The sequence below is a fragment of the Chroicocephalus ridibundus genome, chromosome 1 (genome assembly GCF_963924245.1).
Source record: "Chroicocephalus ridibundus chromosome 1, bChrRid1.1, whole genome shotgun sequence".
Lineage (NCBI taxonomy): Eukaryota > Metazoa > Chordata > Aves > Charadriiformes > Laridae > Chroicocephalus > Chroicocephalus ridibundus.
Genome location: NC_086284.1, coordinates 197402499 through 197421748, shown reverse-complemented (window position 1 = coordinate 197421748; position 19250 = coordinate 197402499). Strand labels below are relative to the sequence as shown.

Here is a 19250-nt window from a genome sequence, read left to right as displayed (position 1 = left end):
TTGACTTCCATTCACCTAAACATATCCTTGAATCCATGCTGACTGCATTAGGATTCATAACAGATAAAACAGCCTATGTGGAGCAGCGCAAAGGATGAAGAAGTAGTTTAAATAATTTTTATTTCGGTTTTAAAAATGAAATTAATATCAAGCCACTGAAATCTAGTGAAATAACAGAAGTGTATCTCATATCAAGATTTGTAATGAAATCAGCTCCACTAGAGTCAGAATATTCTGTAAATGGCAGTTGTGAGACTTACCAGCACAGACACTTTTCTACACTTCTGTCAAGGCATTAAAGTAGCAGTGCCTTGTCATAAGTAAATTATTATTAAAGGTTTTCATTTAAGAAAAATCCAAGGTTGTTGATTTAATTTAAACTATTTATTTATTTTTTTAATAAGGCTCACCACTATTCTTAATTTAGGAACTGTTACAGATTAATCACTTTAATATGCAGTTGGCCAACACTACATGTAAACCTGTGGTTTTCCAGTCATTCCACATCTTTTCCAACACCTGAGATGTAAAGAGAACAACTTTGCTGGAAGGCATCCGGGCAAGTGTGCTCCATAACCTCACAGGGAACTAAGTTTGCATCAGAAATGGGGATGGTTTAGATTCATGTGAAATGTAACTTGATAAAGTAGGCACATGCAAGACACGGTGGTTGCAGAGCAGCATCTTCAGAATATCAAGGTACATGTTTAAGGATTTCTTCAGAAGAAAGTGAATTTTCCAGTTAGGTGCACAAAAGACCTGTCTTAAAACAGTTGTTTATCAGAAAGAGTCCTCCTTGACACAAGTGTAAGGCATTAAAAATTCAAAAGGATCCATTACATCGTTGTTTCTAAATTAAAAACCTCATGCATTTTACTTTTTTTTCTTCTCTAAATAATATTTCTGGCTAGTTTAAGCTGCAATTTGAAAGGCTCATAAACAGCTGAGGTCACAGACACATTGCTTCAGTGATGTTTAGCTAATGTGTTAGTTTAACACCCAGAGTTGTTTAATGCTGCTGGCTGTAAACTGGGAAGGAGGAGGGAGAGTTTCTTTCAGTACCAGATTATTACTTTATATCTACAATAAGTAAATGTGTCCTTAGGCTTAATAAAATGTAACTTATTTTTTTTTATGCCATGGATATGGATTGTCTTCAAATGAATGGTAACAGAATTATTCTACAAAGCATCCTTCTATAGTGTTTATAGAAGATTATTTATTTAGTCTGATTTTGGAGTGATTTTGAAGCAGGATCTATTTATCAGCTGCTCAGTGTTTCAAAAAGTCTAAGGGATTTGGTATGCAATACAGCAAAGACTCCAAAGCTTTAGGTGACCACACCACACTTACAATATATACGGCTGTTAAAAGGATCTCCAGTAGTACACATATACTTATGTTTGTGACTTGAAAAACTCAGGACACCAACCAGTTCAGGTGTACAACCCAGTATTACTTTGTCTGTATTTTGAACCACATCATTGGATGCAGCTGCAGCTCTGCTGTCAGGACAATGGAATCACTTTGTGCTGTGATGTCTTTGAAGAAGAATGAATGGAGCTCTGCCTCTATGTGTTTCTCACTGTATCTTTCCCCTTTTTCCCTTTTGGTTAAGTAGTTCCTGTAAAGAAAACCGAACACTTTCACCCTATACTGACCATGAGACTGAACTGCTGGTCTTTCCTTTACAGACCGAGGACATTAAACGAACTGCATTTTCCTATTTTGCTTTACCGTTTTAACAACAAAATAGTCTGTAAACCTTTTGAACAATGCCTAATTGTGAAATTCGAAATTTTCCTTCCACTTATGGTTGGAACAGTAATACATGAGAAAAAAAAAAGTGGTTCTAAAGGTATTCTGGAATTGCTCAGCAAAGAGAAACTTCAGAACCAGATCTCAAAATGAGTTACTAACTATGAATTAAAAAAAAAGAAAAAAGAATTGGGACAAAGGAAAGATGAAGAAGATGAAGGCTCTCACATGATTTTCCATAGTTAGCTAAGCTTATTATATATTCTTGAAATTCTACCATGTACTTCTGTTTTAGGCATCCAGAATATACTAAAAATTTAGTTAAAATGGTGACAGATTGTATACAATTACCTGAGTCAATCACGGGTTAAAATTATGCATGGCAACATAACCACACAGAGAATAAAATGTGAAAAGGCCCAAAGGCACAGCTTCCCCACTTCTCTTTAACTACCTTAACTGTTAAATGATTGCTGAAAAATTATGAAAAAAATATTTATTAAATTAGTGAAATTATTTAAAAAACATGGGCTGCTTTATATTCTTTGAGGTGGTTTACACTGTCCTCTTACAGGGACATTTTTCCTCAGCAAAAGTAACATTTTTCCTATGATGGTGCCCAATAATCTTGTTCCCGGATGAGGATATCCAGGTTCATTCTCTAAGATAAACAACCTATCCAAGAACTATTCAGTGATGTTTCCCAAAATCTTTTTATCTAAGCTGGAATTTATGTAACCTGGACTCACTACCTCAGGTCAGTCTTGTATTCTGTATTAGTTTCTCTCCACAGTGTGTTGCATTTAGGTTTAGCAGCCAGTCCTCAATGACCATTAAGGGGAGCAATTAAACACTCAAAGTCTTAAACTAGAACTAAGATGCAATTCCCTGTAATGGTAATGACACAGTATAAGCATCTGTGGCATTACAGTACCAGATATCAAGAGTGCTCAGTTCTGCATATCTGCTTGTCAAAAAATGAAGCACTTGTACAACTCAGTGGCATTTGTTACAGTATTATATACCGAATCTAGACATGCTTCCACCTATGCTATTAGTTATGGTCAGCTACAATGTTTAATTACCTTATCTCTATACAGCGTTAATCAGTTTCTCCACAGAAGTATTCAATTTAATTTGATGGACTATCCAACAAAGCACATTTTCTTAGAAAAACTTTTCATTTTGTAGACTATTCATTCTCACAAGAACTATTCATCTGGATCATCCACTAGGGTTTATTTTCCTTCAGAGGAGATTAACAGCTTTTTAAGAACACTAATTAACAATTGGTGATTTGTCTATAGCCTTGAGGCCTCTGTTTTCATTCTGTCCTTCCACTTTCAAGGCTTCTGATACCACCTTCCATTCATAATTTTGGGACCCTTTGTAAAATCCACAGTTTTTCTTCAGATGTCTTTGCTTTCCCGGTTATGTAGCTAAGTGTTTATTAGTACCATCCAGCCATGCATATCTCCTTGTTTTAGGTCCACTAAATGTTTCATTTCACAAAGCAACAATGAACTAAAATACATATATAAATCATAAGACGTAGACAGATGAAAATAATGGTCTGTTACCGCTTGCCAGCAGTATCTACTAGTTATGGCAGCATTGCTAGAACACAATCAAATTTACTTTACAGCAGGCACTGTGATCGCTGTAAGTTATTGTACTTTACTGTTATTGTACTTTCTAAAATCTGCTATTCAATAGAGGGATAGTGTGTTCTGCCCAGTGTTTAGGGATCTGAACATTTTGCGATTTATTCCAGCTTTTAACAAGCTTAATTTTATTAACTTGGCAAAGGTGGTTTTAACTTCTGCTGTATGAGAAAGATCTTGTTGGAGTGGCAGCTGAATTCAGCAGGATGTTATGCCCCTGTTGACTGAGGTGCACAGTGTGAGATGCTGTTACACTCTAGCTGAGAATATCACTACATCAAAGAGAAAGATCGTTCTGGCCGGTACTATAGTCTGTCTCTTTGTACATGATATTTCTAAGACCAGTAATAGATTATAAAATCACACTGTTATTGCTGAGCATAACAACGTCTGAAGTTCCCATCAGTCTTAGGGGATACAAAGGACATTGTGTTTCTGTTAGTAAAAGATACCTGTTCTTTCCATGAGTTCTTCAAATGCTGCTGAGTGGAAAGATGAATTTGATCATTACTTGAAAGTAATATTTTGAAGGTTACCTCCATACCTACATACCAACAACAGTCATTGTGTTTTTTGGGTGGAAGAAATTTATTGGTTCAATCTGCTATGTGAGCGGTGAAGAATAATTTCATTGCTTGGGAGATTGTAGACCGACATTTTTCTTGCCTTTTATTCTGTCAAATGAATTGGGAACAAAATACAGAGAGCTTTCCAAAATTTTGTGTTGAGTTTCTTGTATCTTCATGGGGTCTTAAGTCTTCATCACACATAATTTTTTGATGCTCCTCTTCCATAGTTGCTCACATCTACATTTGCAGCCAGACTTTTGCTGGCAGAACTGTGAAATTGGCACAGTAGTTAATGTGCCACTTGTCACTCTCAAAGCACTGTTCATTTCACTGGATATCAGTTTTGTATGAAAGCTGCTATACAAAGCAAGAGAACAAAATACTCTTGGGAGAGTGACAGACATACATACAAGAATAAGTATTTATGATGAAATTTTGGGGTATTTAGATTGCTGTCCCCACTTCTACTGGCTAGCTTCTGCTTGATATGTATGCAGAATTTCAAGCTTTTTTTGGAATTCTCTGGAAACCACTCACAGTGGACTTAGTGCCTCTATGTGCTACATTAACAAGTCCTATACTGTAGGAATTTACTATGAACTGGATATTCTCTTTTTCTTGGTTGTTCATATGGAGAAATGTGAAAACATTGGGTGGTGGATTTTGTGGTGGTTTGGGGTTTTTCCCCAGTAAAGACAGATTTCATTCTGCAGTCACTGAAATAGAACTTTAACATACTTGAACTTGTCTTCAATGGACCTCAACTATAAATATGATTCACCTATACATATGAATTTGGTGGATGAGTGAAAATGACATTCTTAGTGGAGCATTTGAAAAGTCTCTGTAGGAGTGCAGATCCTTGATGTCACCTTGAGAGAATTCATCAAAATGTGTTCTAATTTGGCTGGCCTGGTTGCCAAGGTAGACATGTAGTTTTCAATCTTTGAACATTTTGTTGATCGAAGTAAGAACAGAGTGTCGATTTATAACTTTTGACAGCTTCAGCAATGGACTTTTCTGTCAAGAAGTGTCATGTATAGAGGAGAGAGCAACAAGCACAGCTGCTGTCCTTAATTTATTTTGATAAAACACTTTTACACAAGTGGTCAGTGCTAGAAACTGATCACATTAATGGTGACCAGATTTAGACACTTGCATCTCAAGGTCTTTTAAGAGCGTTGGCTCCTAAGTTGATGATAATAATTTTATCTTCATATTTAACAGGGAAATTCTTTATGAAGTTCATTACAAGATTGCTATTTAGTGCCTAATGCACTGTATTCACATCCTAAAATGAAATTGTGCCCTTCTGAAAATCAAAAGGAATTTGTCCACTTCCATTTTATCACAGAATTTCTTAATGTTGTGTTATACACGCACACAAAACAAACCAACCAAGCAAACAAACAAAAAGATTGCAAAAGATTATATTTTTAAATTGTTTTAATTAACTCACAGGGTAGATTTTGTGATGATGATAATAACACACATTTTATCTTTGTGAAGGTTTTTGGATTTATTATCATACTAGCCTTGCATTATGGAGAACCTGCTCAATCTCTAATTAGCATTTTTCCTCCAAAATATATTTTCTGGAAAATTGCTTTAAAGGTATTTATCCTAATTGCTTTTTAATTTTTTTTCAGGGAGTGCTGGAACACCTGTTGTCTTCAATGAAAATGGAGATGCTCCTGGACGCTATGATATTTTTCAGTATCAAATCACCAACAAGAGTACTGAATACAAAGTAATTGGTCAGTGGACTAACCAACTTCATCTAAATGTAAGTACTAGATTGATTATGATGCTGACATTGGAGAATGCTCATTTGAGTATTATATTATTTCAAACAACTTAAAAAATGTTGATGATTTATTCTCTGTCAGTTGGCAGAAGAAAGCTCTTCCATTCTCTTGAGAAGACAGTAAAAGATAGCAAAATAACCTGAACCAAATTCTTTATATTTTAAAATAGGTTATGTTATGTTGTGTATTTACCTGCTCCTTTAAATGATATTTTAGAATCATTATCTATCTGATATTCCTCAGACTGATTATTAAGTTAAGGAGGGAAATAGTAACTCATCCTTCAAAAGAGGGTGTCAGACAAAATGATGGATACATATATATTGCCCTGGTATTTCAAATAATATAAGGGGATAGAAATGTAAAGAATTACAGCCATGAGAAAAGCAAAATGAAGTTAACCTGTTTCATTTTTAGCTGTGCAATATTTACAGGGTTTACTTGAGGTATGTTAGCCATTTGGGTAGCTCTGCAAATGTGAAATATCAAATGTTGTTGTGCTAAGGACTGATGAGAAGGGCAACAGCGTGAATTGATGACTAGATTCACCAAAGGGAGTTTATGCAGTGACTTTAATCAAACCACAAAAAGCAGGTTTCAAACATCTCTGTGTTTCCATGTGAGAGGCTCCTGAAGAAGAGTAACAAACACAGTGTAGTAAATATTTACAAATGATTCTCCTGTTGAGACTACTTTGCAATCATTATCTGAGTGCTACCCACAGTAACACATATGATAGCTCCTCATTTTCAGCCACAGCTGTTAAACCACGTTACCACATCTACCATTTAATATCTATAACTACTTGGCAAGGACTCATTTATTTAATTCTTCTGCCCAAATAGAAAAAAAACCTACCAACAGAAACTGTGTGTAGCAGATTGTCTGGCAGTGTTATCTCCCTGCACTAACCTGGTATCTCTCTGTTGAAACGCACACAAGGAAAAAAAAATGGTTAAACAAGTTTAAAGATTAATACTAAATAGTAATTTCTGTAAAACACTAGTTAGACCCTTATCATAACTATTATGGCATACATTCCAGATCTTCGTAATTGCTACAGTTTTTTGAAAAGTTAGTGTTCATTAGTGAGCTGAAAAACTTATACACACATTTTGCACAAATGTTAGTACTAACTTAGCAGTTACATAGTAGTAGCTAAAAGCTACCTTAGAGTTTGCTTCAATTTTAATTTCATTCCAATCTGCCTTTTACTATCCCCCCCCCTAGACTGCTACATTTTTCATTAAGCCTGTAGGTTTTCAGTCCCCTTATTTCTGCCTGATATATGTGTACTCCAGGGAGTTCTCTGAAATAGGATTAGATTGGCTGCTACTCATACTTCTGAAACCGCACCATGCTAACCACGTTGACCACAAAGCTAACAGGAAAGGATTTGTCTAAGGACATCTGTTGTTAACTATCATTAAGAATGGATGTGTTAGGATGTTCTTTACCTCTCTTTTTTAATATCTTTTTTTCACCTCCATGAGCTCAAGTGCTGGATACAACTGGTTGCCCAAATTCGTGGGTGAGGTCTGTCTAGTGGAGTCATGGAGCTGCGCAGAGGCCAGCACACTGCTCTGCAGTGGGTGTTTCTGCTCCCTGCCTCGTGCCATGGCCCTGCTCTTGTCCCACCGCCCCCTGCTCTGCTGCGCACCCCCTGCTCACGCAGACCAGGGTGCGAGCAGGCACACAGGGAACAGTCCCTCCGTGCGCAGTGCAACTGGATTGATTCAACGTTTGTCTCCCTAATTTACACTCCTGTTTCTTGACTTGTTCTTTTTTATCTAAAGCCTGGAAGATTTCTAAAGGGACAACTGGGCTTTATTTCTTAAAGTTTTTCAGGGGTTGAGATGCTGGCTGCTGGTTTCTGTCAGTGTCTGCAGGCACTAGTAAGGTAACAATGAAGAAGGAAGTCATAATAGGGGGGCTACAGTTTATTTTCGTTGTTTATATATTCACTAAACTTAGCACGTGTCGATGCATGCAGCGTGGGCAACAAATAGGCAGAACTGGAAGCCACCGTGCAGTGGAAATACTATGATAGAGTTGCCATCACAGAAATATGGTGGTATGATTCACATAACTGAAGTGCTGCAATGGGTGGCTATAAACTCTTCAGAAGGGATAGGCGAGGAAGGAGAGGTGGTGGAGTAGCCCTGTATTTTAGGGAGTGTTTTGATTGTCTACATCCTAATGATTGTGATGATAGAGTTAAGTGTTTATGGGTAAGAGTCAGGGGGAAGGCCAACAAGGCAGATATCATAGTGGGAGTCTCTTATAGTCCACTGCCTCCAGGCAGGAAATGACGTGGGCATGTTGCTCGACATCCACCTGAACATGAGCCAGTGGTGTGCCCAGGTGGCCAAAAAGGCCAACAGCACCCCGGCTTGTATCAGAAAAAGTGTGGCCAGCAGGACTAGCAAAGTGATTGTCCCCCTGTACTCGGCACTGGTGAGGTCACACCTCAAGTACTGTGTTCAGTTTTGGACCTCTCACTGCAGGAAAGACACGGAGGTGCTGGAGCGGGTCCAGAGAAGGGCAACAAAGCTGGTGAAGGGTCTAGAGCACAAGACTTCTGAGGAGCAGCTGAGGGAACTGGGGTTATTTAGCCTGGAGAAAAGGAGGTTGAGGGGAGACCTTATCACTCTCTACAACTACCTGAAAAGAGGTTGTAATGAGGTGGGTGTCGGTTTATTTTCCCAAGTAACAAGTGGTAGGACAAGAACAAATGGCCTCAAGTTGCACCAAGGGAGGTTTAGATTGGATATTAGGAAAAAGTTCTTCACTGAAAGGGCTGTGAAGCATTGGAACAGTCTTCCCAAGGAAGTGGTGGAGTCACCATCCCTGGGCGTATTTAAAAGATGTGTAGATGTGGTGCTTAGGGACATGGTTTAGTGGTGGACTTGGCAGTGCTAGATTTACTGTTGGACTTGGTGATCTTAAAAGTCTTTTCAAACCTAAATGATTCTATGATTCTATGATGGTAGTTTTGCGACTTGATGATCTGCTGTGGTAAAGCTGTTGCGTCCTCTCACTAGACAAAATATATAAAAGCAATTAAACTTTGTGAATGATCCAATACTCCAAATCACCATACTGCAATTTAGGTAGTGCCTTTGATTGCCAATGAATCAGAGGGAACACAGTGGATGTTTTCATTGATTTCAGTGAAAACATCTATAATTTATTGAAGGCAAAGCAGTATTAAGATGGAAGAGCACTTTCTATCTGTTCTATAAAGGAGATGTTTTTAAAATAAAATACTTTTCTTACTGTATCCTTCTTTCTCCTGCAGTTTCCTCTTAATGAAGAAACATGGAACTATTATTTTTAATGAATCTCTGTCAGATAGATATCCTTTATAGATACTTCTACTCCTGTTTTTACAGATATATCTTCTTCAAATTTTGTTGTAACATGTTGTAGCTATGATGTGTTTGTGATTGTGTGTTCATCTATGCAGCTGATATTGCATTACAGAAAATTTATAACTCTTATTCATCTATTTATTTTCTATGACAGAAAAATAAATCATGAAAGTAGCAGGTTTGTAGTACAGTTCAACCTTTGGAACAGCTAATGTAACTAAAACTAGAACATGCCTTGTGTTTAAGTAACTGAATAAAAAAGTTCCTTTTTTCTTTCTGATATTTTTTCCCCTTTCTTTTTGTTTTCCTTTTCCTTAGAGTGCTCTTTGATATTTTCTTTGTAGGGTTTTGGCTGTGGGTCTCTGTTGTGTGGGCTATGACTCCTCACCCAATGGCCAGTCCTGATCCTGTCTCTGACCCCAGCTCTCAGGATTCAGGATTCCTCTGCTGGTATCTCTGGTTCCTCAAAGTTTTCACTGACTCTGCAGGGTCCTTGTGGTCAAATTTCACACTTGTTCCTTTCCTGGTGCCGTGCTGGCTTTCCCTTTGGGAAGAAAGTGCTGACTCTGGCTAGATAAAGTCTCTGTATCGTGCTCCCTAAGGGGCTCTTTGTCAGCAGGCTTCACCAGCTGCAGAGGCTCTTCTAGCTGTGATGCTGGTTTCTCCCTGTAGTCCTCAGTAACGTTAATGCTCTCCTTTAGGCAGACTGACCTTTCAGATTTCCTCTGAAGCAGCTATAGCTTCCAGATATAGGAGCATCGTGTTTACCGATCAGTACTACTCTTGCAATTCTTACAAAACAAATGCATGCGTGACAATGCTGAGAGATGCAGTATAGAATTTAAATCAAAAAAGAATCATGATATTCAAAAATTAAATTTTTATGTGATTCTTCAGTTTGATTAAGGTATCTCAGTCTTTGACAGATGCAAGGAAACTCTAAAAGCAGATATTTAGAAACATCAAACTATAATCTCAAAGAACCTGACCATCTTTTATACAATTATCACTTTGCATCCTTCTGACAATTTAAATTTACACCCCTTTTAAAGTCCTTTTACTCTCTAAGGTTGTGTGACTTTAAATGATCTTATTGTACTCGAAATAACCAGACCCTAAAAATTTTTAGTATTTCTTTGAAGGAAAACCTAATTGCCTTAGAACTTCTGATCATTGACTACATGTTAACTGTCAGGGTTTTCTGTTGTTTGCTTTCCTCATTTACTTTTCTTTATAAGTAGAAGAAGATAACTTATTTTTCATGAAACTGTGACAGTTAAATCCTTTCTTCCAAAAAAATATTCTGGTTTTCATAATGAATTAAAGTCGAGGAAAAGGTAGCTGTTTCTACAAAAGTTATGTTTTATTCATACTGCAACAGTATTTTGCATACCAGGTCACACGTAAAAGTTCCCTACAAATGTGTGGGTTTAGCAAATTTGAGCTCTCAACCATGTAATCTCTGTAGGAGGAAAGTTGTTAAAAACAAGCTTGCTTTTCCTGGCACTTATGATTTGAAATCAACTTCCCTTTATGATTAATAATGAATTCTCTCTTAGAAACAGTGTTCTGTGTTGCACATGTTGTAACAAGGGCTAGATCGAGATGTTGACTGGTAGCCTTTGTCAGTGGCAGTAAATGAAATAGTCCCAGTCCTAAAGTTTCAACAAGTTTCTCAGTTTCTTTTCCTTAGGAACCCATTCAGTTTGTGCTGGTTCATTTTTGAGGGACATTTTCCCTTTAAAAATGTTCTGTTTTGAAACCTAAATGCTAGTTGGAAAAAGAAATGTTGAAATGTGTAAGAATTTTAAAATCTAATGTTTTGACTTTTTTAAAAAAAATCCTTTTTTATATAGTTTGAAGCATTCTCATATTTCATTTCAAGCTTTTACTCTGTTTTGTCTACCAAAATTTGTATTTAAAAATCCTAATATGAAAAAATAAGTAGATCCAAATCCATATTCATCCAAGTTAGTAATTTTGATTGATGAGACACAATTTTTAGTGTTTCAGAATCAGGTACTTAGCTGATGCAGTTAAAAAACTTGAGTGGATATCCATTTATGTATGCTATTCCTTAAGGAAAAAACAAAGCATATTAAAACACGGTACATTTCAAGTGAAAACAGTGAAACATTTAAGGCAGAACTAACTTGTGTTTGTTTTGGTTTGGTTTTTTTTTTTCACCAAAGCAGAAGAGTTCTGTTGAAAGGCAAGAGAAATTTTACAATAACAGATTTTAAACATTCTCTTAGAAATAATGGGATGCGTAAGCTTTCAGATTTATGGAGTGTATGCACTGAGGATATAAATGACTCAGGGGCACCCATTTTTCTGTAATGGTCTTGATTTATGACTAAGAAAACCATAAATTAAAATTACACTGATGTGATGAACTATCAGAGAGACAGCCATAATCATCATCAGCCTTAAGCACAGTGTTTGGTGAACTACTAAAAATTGGGAACCCCACATCGACAATGAGCTTCCCTTCAGGCAGCCATATCTCAAAAAAGATTTAAATCAGTATTTGATTTCTCCTCTTTTCTAGGACTCTTGTAAATTATGTATCTAATCCTGAAGGAAACTATCAACACTGACATTAGTCAATTCTTTTTGGAAGTAACAGATTCAAAATGCATTAGTTCCCTTTCTTGAGACACGGTAAAAGAAAACGATTCAAGAAGCTTCTGATGTTTTCTCTAACTGCATCCAGCAAATAAGTTTCTAACTTTGCTGAAGGCCACTGTATTTCATTAGAGAAGCCAGAGACTCTCTTTTTTTCCTGTGGTGGCTATTATATAATTGATAGATGTTTTCAAATTGCTGAACCAAAGCCCTGTGTTTAACAAAAGAACATACTACAGTGAAATACACAACAGGAGCACTTAGTGCTGTATATGATTGTATCTATAAACAAAATATGACAATCATACTGCCTGTAGGGTGTTCTGCCCATAGGTATTAGGGCAGTAGAGTTCAAACTTATGGTCCATCCATGTTATCTGCATGAAAATTGTTGATGTTGAGTTAAAAATAAAACTCAATGGGACAAGCAAAAATGTTTTATATTCTTCTATCATTCTTCTCAAAATTACACTGCTTTCTTCCTTTATTCTACAGAGGGCTGAAAGTAGAAAGAGACTATTATGTTTTTAGAAAACGACTTTGGTTTTACAAAGCTAGTCCTGATCTTCTCTCTGGTCAATATGTATGACTTAGGATTTATTCTTCTTTAGTGTCAGAATCTGAGGTCAATATGAGACTCATAGTCACAGAGGACCAATGCTAGACTGAAGGCATAAGTCAACAGTAGGCTACAGTGGATGCAAATTCCAGACAAGCCAATAAAATACATGAAGCATGGAATAAAATTGGGATTTCATGATTTTGAATGGTTACAGATTGTATTACTCAAAAAAATTACTTTGGGATGGGGGGTAAATAAGCTGAATACAGATGTTGGAAAAGCATTAAATGATTTCGAGATGTGCCTGTAGTAGAACGGATGCTATTTCAGACATGAATGAAAATCAAAACAGAACTTTGATTCAAGAGCCAATGACCTTAGAAGAACCCAAAAAGAATGACAACTTCTCTTCCTTCTGAAGCTTTTTATTGTGTTGGTCCTAATCGTTTGGTTTTGGGTGGTGGTTTTTGGTTTTGGTTTGGTTGTTTTTTTTTTGTTTTTTTTTTTCTCCTCAATGAAACAGACATCTTTTCTGATTCTCTGGAGAAATAAAAGCAAATTGAAAAAAGAGGTCTGCTAAGAAAATATCCTGAACTTGGATAACCGTTTGCTCTTCATTAAAATGATACCAGGTTGCCAATGAAACAGCCTCTGCTTGAGAGTCAGGACGAATAGGGATTTTTTCCCACCTTGTCAGGGTGAGTGAAAGTCAGGTTTCTCAAGTGAAGCATGGGGTTGCAGCTGTACACTTGTCTGTGAATTTGTCACAGGATTCTTGAGTGCATGGTAGCTATTTTGTAGATTTTTGTGATCATCCTTTGCAAGAAATTATGATTAGAATGAGCTGTTCTTTAAATAGCCATAGCCAACAGGGCCATGGAGTGTTCTTGTTTTTTCAAAAAAAAACAGAAAGGAGGCCTTGCCATGCATGACCAATAAAATAAATCACTTGTGGTTTAAAATATTATTTTCTCTTTCACAATAAAAACACGTGTGTGACGATAGAACAATGAAAAATCAGCTTTTATATGTATTCCTGGAGAGTTCTGCATTCATATACGGGACTTCAGAGCAGGTTTAGCTGCTCCCCTGGTATCAGCGAATGTTGTGACTTTTAGCATAGAAAAACAGCTACTGGGAATAGCAGGTAGTTGGGATTATGCATGGCTGGCAGCAAGTCTGCAGTGAATTGCTTTGTGAAGTACCGGTGTGAAACATGGAGTATCAGCATGTTTCTTCCCTAGTCTCCTCCGTCTTTCTCCTCTCCCCCACAGAAGTTTATATATGTATTATAATTTGAAGAATGAGCTGCCCTTTAAACCTAGGAGAAATATGTTCATGCTTAAAAGCAAAAATGGTAGATTAAATGACTTTAATTATTGTTCATTTGTGTTACATAATGGAAGTCTTCTACTACTAAATTAAAAATCATTAAATGGAAAACGAAAGAGACATTCAATGGCTATGATATGATGAAAGAGAATAACCAGCAGTTAGCAGAACATCATTATATGATTATTTTTTCTGTTTGCTTTGCTGCAATTTCTCTTCATCTTGCAGTATTATTAATTTAATTTCTTTAGGATAGTCATCTAATATTTATGCAGGACTTTTTATCCTGATAAATCCCCAAACACTTTTTTTTTAGTTATTTAAAGACAGGGAGTTAATTATTTTCTGTATTTCCAAAATGGTATCACTGGTTTTTGTGGTGATATTGTGGTACTACAGTTTAAGGCAGGGAATGAAGGATGCGTAGCTAATCTCATTCTAACTTCAGCTTGCGGTAAACAGGTTTAGTGTCGAGTGGGACAGTAGGATGTGCGGATCCAGGAATGACTGGATCAAAAAGGGAGGATTGCAGTAATGCTTTCAGTAACTCCATGAGTTGAAAGGAAACCCCTTTATGGAAAGCATAGGCATAAAACTAAGCAATAGCTTCAGAATAGTTAACTGAGATTTGCATCGCCAGAGGCCGTTGCAGCAAAGAACTCCTAGACTTGTGATGCAATCTATCTGTTCTCTTCCCCAGTGCTATGACCTTGTTAGCAGAACTGTGACTTCACTTCGACAAGCAGAGTAGCTGGAGAAACTCCAGCTGCAAGCGGTGATAAAGATCAGCCATCTAAAAGTATGCCTGTAGGGAAAGGGTGAGCAAACTAGGATTGTTTAGTCTGGAAGAGACTGAACTGAGGGGAGTTATGTTAATCTCTTTCAATACAGAAAAGATTATTCAGGAAAAGAACAAACTGTTAGTCATAGTTAATTTGGCTATTAGGAGAAGTAGTGGATTTGAATTACAGTAAGAGAGATTTAATGCAGACACGCTAGAAGATTCTAATGATGAGGATAATTAAGCACTGGGCTGCGTTGCCTGGGAGGGTGAGCAGTCTCCAGCGCTATGAGCTGGTTGGAGCAGGTGAGCTGTACAGACTGGTTCGGCACAGCTGATTCAGAGGTGGGGCCGGAGGAGTACTCCTGAGGTCTCCTTCAGCCATCGCTCCTTAAGTTTTCTGGCTTCTGTTAGTTTGGTTTGTTTCATTTGTTAGTGATCGCCTCAAAGGTAGATTTCCTGTATGCTTGAGCTAATGTTTGGAGGGATACAAGCAGCTGGACTCCTACACTCTAGGTTTCCTGAGTGAATGCCAGACTGTGCATGTCTTTAGCAAGAACTTGAGAAGAACTCTGACAGATTTATTAGTTTATGAACTTAGTTACTTATTCAGGACCCTCTATTGATTCAGTTTGTGTATCACATTAGTAGGACAGCTTTTCTATGAACCCTTGGAGACCCTTCCATTCATATACAGGACTCCAGATAGGACGTGTTTTAGAGGAAAGCTGCTTAATGCTTCCCAAAATTATTTATGTTCCTTTATGTCTATAATATGACAGTGGTGATTTCTTTTACTTAGACCTTCTTTCCCTACCATTTCTCAGCGAAGCATTTTCCCTGTAATCAAAAGTAGTACCGCAGCTCTGCCCATAACAGTATTTAAAATACATCATTAATTAGCCAAGAAGTAGGAAAAGTATGATCATCAGCATTTCTTATTTACTTTATTCTTATAAATATAAAAAAATTGGTTTCTTAAATAAGTATTGCATAAAACTGCAAAAGGCAGTTTAAGAATTTGGCTGTCATGAGAATACAAATTTTTCTATATATTTCGCCTAATCGTAATCTTAGTTTTTTATTTGTGCTCAAAGTATTTAATACCTGAAATCTGCCCTAGCACTATAGAAGACAGATAAAGGGATCTCAAGAGACTATCTAGTCCTTGCATAAAGTTAGCATCTTCTCTACTTAACGTTACTCAAAGGAAGAAGACTTTACAGACTCTGAAGGCATTCTCTTGCATTTTTAACTACCCTTATCGCTCTGAAGTGTCTTATAAATACATGACTTTACTCCTCATTGCTATAATTTAAGCCCACTACTTCTTATTTTTTTCAGTATACATTGAGCACATCCTCATCCTTTTCATGTATTTGAAGACTGTTTTTTTACCCCCTAGGCTGTGTTATTTCTTTGGGCTATGCAACCTGAATTTGTTCAATTTAGTCACATACATCATGTTTTTCTTGACACGCTTCTGATGTTTGCTGATTTCCTCTGGTCTCCCCATTTGATTCTCCTTCAAACTGAAACACAATGATCCAGCCTTCACAAAGTTTTCTGGCTGAAGTCTCACTAGTACAGAGTACAAGAGAAACACCATTTCATGTATTCATGAGTGCAGAGTAGGGGGGGAAGATTATTTTATCTATATGCATTTCTCAAGACGGCATTTGCACCTTTGGCAACAGTATGACACTGGTTCAATGTATTATAATCCACTAGAACCCCAAGATGTCTTTTTCTGAAGATGCTATCTCTCTGTCCTTCCTGACCCATAACGTGCCACCTGTGAGTTGCCCCTGTTAGACGGCATGCTCCTTTTTCACAGAGTCTCTGCAGTAGCATTTGGAATAAGTGTCCTGACCTTCAGCATAGCTTCAACCTTTTCCAGTGTTATACATGCCCAGATTTGATCACCGTATACTGGGTTTTATCATCCAAACTGCATTGAGTTGTTATTACAAGTATTGAATAATAGCAGACTGAGAATAGACCTTTCCAGGCTCCACCCTATACCATCCCTTCCATTCTGACAGTGAATCAATGACAAATTTTATCTTCCCACAGCTTTCTGATATAATTTGCACCTAGCCCTTAGGGGCTAGATCTGTTTCAATAGGTTGCTTATGACTGAGAGTGTAATTTGAGGTGGTGTCAAAAATCTTTCTAATGTTAAGATAAATGACACCTAGCTGCTCGCCTCTCATCCATGATGCCTGTTACCCTCTCACTGAAGGAAATGTGACAGCTCATTGTTGACAGATCCCTTTTGGCTGTTATTCGTCTTTGTTTTGGTTTTTGTTTGTTTGTTTTCTCTGTGTTTTTGAAATGTGTTTTTTTATTTATTTCAGGATTTTTCTGGGAATTCAACTTAAACTGAATGAGTGATAATTCCCTGGCTTCTTCTTCCCCCCCTCCTCTTGCTAGACATAAAGACTAGGTTTCCCATTTGCAAGTTCTCCATACTTCCCCATAAAGTCTCAAGAGCTTTCTGTCTCCTCAGTCAGTTCTTTAAGTATAGTAGAATAAATTTCAATATGTTCATTCCATACGAAACCCCCTGACTTCCTGAAGTACTCTCATTTTGAATGTGTTCATCTTTCTTTCCTTAGTAACAAGGATTTCCCCCCCACCACCACTTTTTTTCTGACTAAATGTGCTGTGTGGTATTTTCTCTAGTTTAAACTTCTTCCACATGCTTGTTTTGTGCCTGCCAGATCACTAAGTCTCTCCACAGACTTTTCAATTTAATTATTGACTCTTCATTCTAAGCAGCAGCATAGACTTGGCAGACAGCGCTCTTCCCCTGCTGCTGAAAATCTCAGCATAAAACACAGTCTATTTTCTGCCAGTTCTGAACCAGTTCAGACTTTCAGACTTTTTATATGTGATTTTGTTACCTGGCTGAAACTGCGTTTAAAGGGCCAGTGTGATTTTCTTTTGTTTATGTAGTGCTAAAAATTCAAAATTATTATCGTGGAAAGATCCGACTGTTCACTAAGAGGAGCTGGCAAAGAAGATACGAGCTATTATAGTGTAAAAACACCTTAAAGTAATGTCAAAACGTATGTCTCAATGTTTAGGATTTTGCAGTGCTTCGGGGTAGAATGTACTACACATATTAACAGCTTTTTTTCCTAAAACAAGGTTGGACAAATATATCAGGAATGGTTTAGGTATAGTGCCTCTTTTCTTGAGACAGGAAAATAAACCTGATCCCTACATTTCAACTGAGCTTGTCTGTTCCTCTGTCACAGTGGATTAAGGTACAAGGTAGCTGAGGTGAGGACAACTTTGCTCAAAATTTCAAGTGCTTCCCTTTGCTGAAACACTGTTTAGAAACTGAGAAGCATAGGATCACAGGATATTCCAGCTCTGTTTTCTGTTATTCTTTGAGAGGTCAGCGATGAAGTTACTGCCTTTGTGCTTTTGTGCCTTTCTGTCTTGCTGCTGCTTATGCTGCGGTGGAAACCTCAGGAAATATATGCAAAATTGCCCTGCTCTCTTCTTTCAGTTCCCTCCTAAAAAGTCTTTTTGCTACAATTTCCCCAAAAAGCACTTGTTTGGAGATATGCTTTGGCTGATAACTATCATGCTGTTCAGTGTTGCCTTATTGTTTTTAGGATGTCTTTTTCTGTATTCTGTTGATACGCTGCTCTCTATCTTATGGTTTGATTGTGAATTCTTTAGGATTGAGGCCATCTTTTTTTTCGTGCAGATTTGTTTAGCCCTTGGTGCAACTGAGGTCTTGGTCTGTGAGCAGTGTGGGAATACAAAGAATATGTTATTTGTGTGTTGATATTATTTTGTAGGAAAGGTTGTGCAGATTGGAATTTAGAGGCATTCATTCTTCAGTTTCTTATGCACAACATCTTTGGCAGTGATCAAGAAATAGGAAATAGATAAACCGTTTAGAAATAATGGGGCAGGACTGAAACTAAAATGAACGCAGCAACATCTTTTTTCATACTGAACTGAGGCATTTTATGGCTTGCTAATATGTAGTTTTAAAATAATGAAATATTAAAGATAACAAAAGGGGTGACAGGTCATATCCTTAAGTAATATTAAGTATGTGCATAGGTCATAACTCTACTGAAGTTCTGGGACTGATTTAAATCTGCTGAAGGTCTAGCCCAGTACATTTTTTTGCAGGCCATCTTTAAGGTGTTTGGGGACAGTATCTTCTTGTTTTGATAAACTCACCTTTAAACCAATACAATGATTAAAAGCATGTAATAGTGACTTTTTTTTTATTAATAAATGAATTAGTCTAAAAATTAAAGAAAATGCATATAAAACTCCCTTAAAGTCAAATGGCAGCTGTGCTTAACCCCTTGTGTTCCTTCTGTTTACTGTGAGCTGTGAGGTGAGGGAGAAACTGAGCACCATTGGGAACAAAAGGCATCTAACACGGATTGGAGGGAAATATAGTAAGTATGGAGCAGCAGACTTGGGACAGGCCAATTAAAACTTTAACTTAGATAACTGTAAATAAAAGCAACAGATTTGGGAGGGAGCATGTTTTTTGTGGGTTTTAAAAGCTTCACCAAGAAATGCAACTAGTCCATTAAACTTGTGATCACGTGGACCTTGGGCAGAACTGAGAAGATTCCCCAGGGACAGGGAAATTGACATTAAAAATCTCTTTCCCAGAAGTAGGCTCCTTCTCTTTCTCAAAGCATTACATTTTTTGAAGTATGGTTGCAGGCTATTTCTGCATGGTCAACTGCAGGAAGAAAAAAGTACTTCCAAGTCTTATGGT

At 37.2% G+C, this 19250-nt stretch overlaps 1 protein-coding gene across 8 annotated transcripts in view; it reads left to right on the top strand.

Annotated features, from left to right (window-relative positions):
• GRM8 (glutamate metabotropic receptor 8) overlaps window positions 1–19250 on the top strand; it is a 357440-nt gene that overhangs the window by 277997 nt on the left and 60193 nt on the right. For all 8 annotated transcript variants that reach the window (XM_063323315.1, XM_063323314.1, XM_063323313.1 and 5 more), the window contains one exon: window positions 5641–5777. In XM_063323315.1, the coding sequence (XP_063179385.1) occupies window positions 5641–5777 (137 nt within the window). The remainder of the gene's footprint in view (window positions 1–5640; window positions 5778–19250) is intronic.